The following is a 1,003-nucleotide window of genomic DNA, read 5'->3' on the forward strand; positions in this document are numbered from 1 at the left end:
CTCTGATCGTTCTATTTTATTATCGAAATCATATCTATAAGCTTTTAATATTTACAATATAAATTAATTTCATATGGCACTTAACAATCTCTATTTAAAAGTAAACAATCTCTATTTAAAACTATTAACCTTGTGTAACTTCTCTAATTTCATAATAACTCTCATGATGTATAAACTTATTATCAAACGTTTGATGTTCCATGAAAGCGTGACACAACTTAATCCAAGAAAGCGAGCTTTACCTAAACCTATCTGTATCCATGAGGAATGTTAGGAACGTGAAGAAGCAAGATGCGGCGCAAACAGAGGCCCAAGTGCCGACCCACACCCTGGCGAACTTTCTCTGCTTCTCGGTGAAGAACATCCCGTCGCAGGGCGCACCGCAATCGGGCTCCACCTTGTCGCCCACCTTCAGCGAGTACCCTAATTCGTGAGGAACCTTGAACTGGACCGGGCAGACGAAGCCAAAGTCCCTGGCGCCCATGGCGAAACCGTTGCCGTAGGGCTTGAGTCCCTCGTTCCAGGTTGGCTGGAACTCCGGCACCGGCATACGGGCCGGGGGATAGACGGGGGGCGCGGCGGGTGGTTCCTGGGGCGTGGTGGTCTCGTTGGTGCCCACGCAGAGCTCGGTGCCGCCGTTCTCCGGCATCTTGGCGCAGTCGAGGGCCTCCGGCCATAGGAAGCCGAAGCTGTTCATCAGGCTCTCGCAGCCGGAGCGCGCGCTCTCGCAGAGCGACCGGCACGGCGGTAGCGCCTTGTCGATGATGGTGCAGACGGGCGCGTAGACGGTGCAGAGGAAGAATCGCAGATCCGGGCTGCACTTCATCTTGACGAGCGGCATGTACTGGTGCACCTCCTGCCCGGCGTCCTCCTGCTTCTGATGATTCATCAGATTCGGCATGATCGTCTCGTTGTACGGGATGTTCATGCAGAGGTTGATGGTGATGGGCTCGCAGCGGCCGTGGTGAGCGAGGGGATCGCCGCTGCCGCCGCCGCCGCCGCC

General features: G+C 54.4%; 1 protein-coding gene across 1 annotated transcript; it reads right to left on the bottom strand.

Moving 5' to 3' along the window:
• Positions 1–242: 242 nt before the first annotated feature.
• On the bottom strand, positions 243–1,000 carry LOC105462365 (frizzled-like; the record flags this gene model as incomplete). The annotated part of the gene is made up of 1 exon (XM_011708889.1): positions 243–1,000. A coding segment is annotated over one exon (758 nt), but the record flags the coding sequence as incomplete, so codon positions are not given.
• Between the last annotated feature and the right edge of the window lie 3 nt (positions 1,001–1,003).

This window comes from Wasmannia auropunctata, unplaced genomic scaffold (genome assembly GCF_000956235.1).
Source record: "Wasmannia auropunctata unplaced genomic scaffold, wasmannia.A_1.0 LD265068.1, whole genome shotgun sequence".
Classification (NCBI taxonomy): domain Eukaryota; kingdom Metazoa; phylum Arthropoda; class Insecta; order Hymenoptera; family Formicidae; genus Wasmannia; species Wasmannia auropunctata.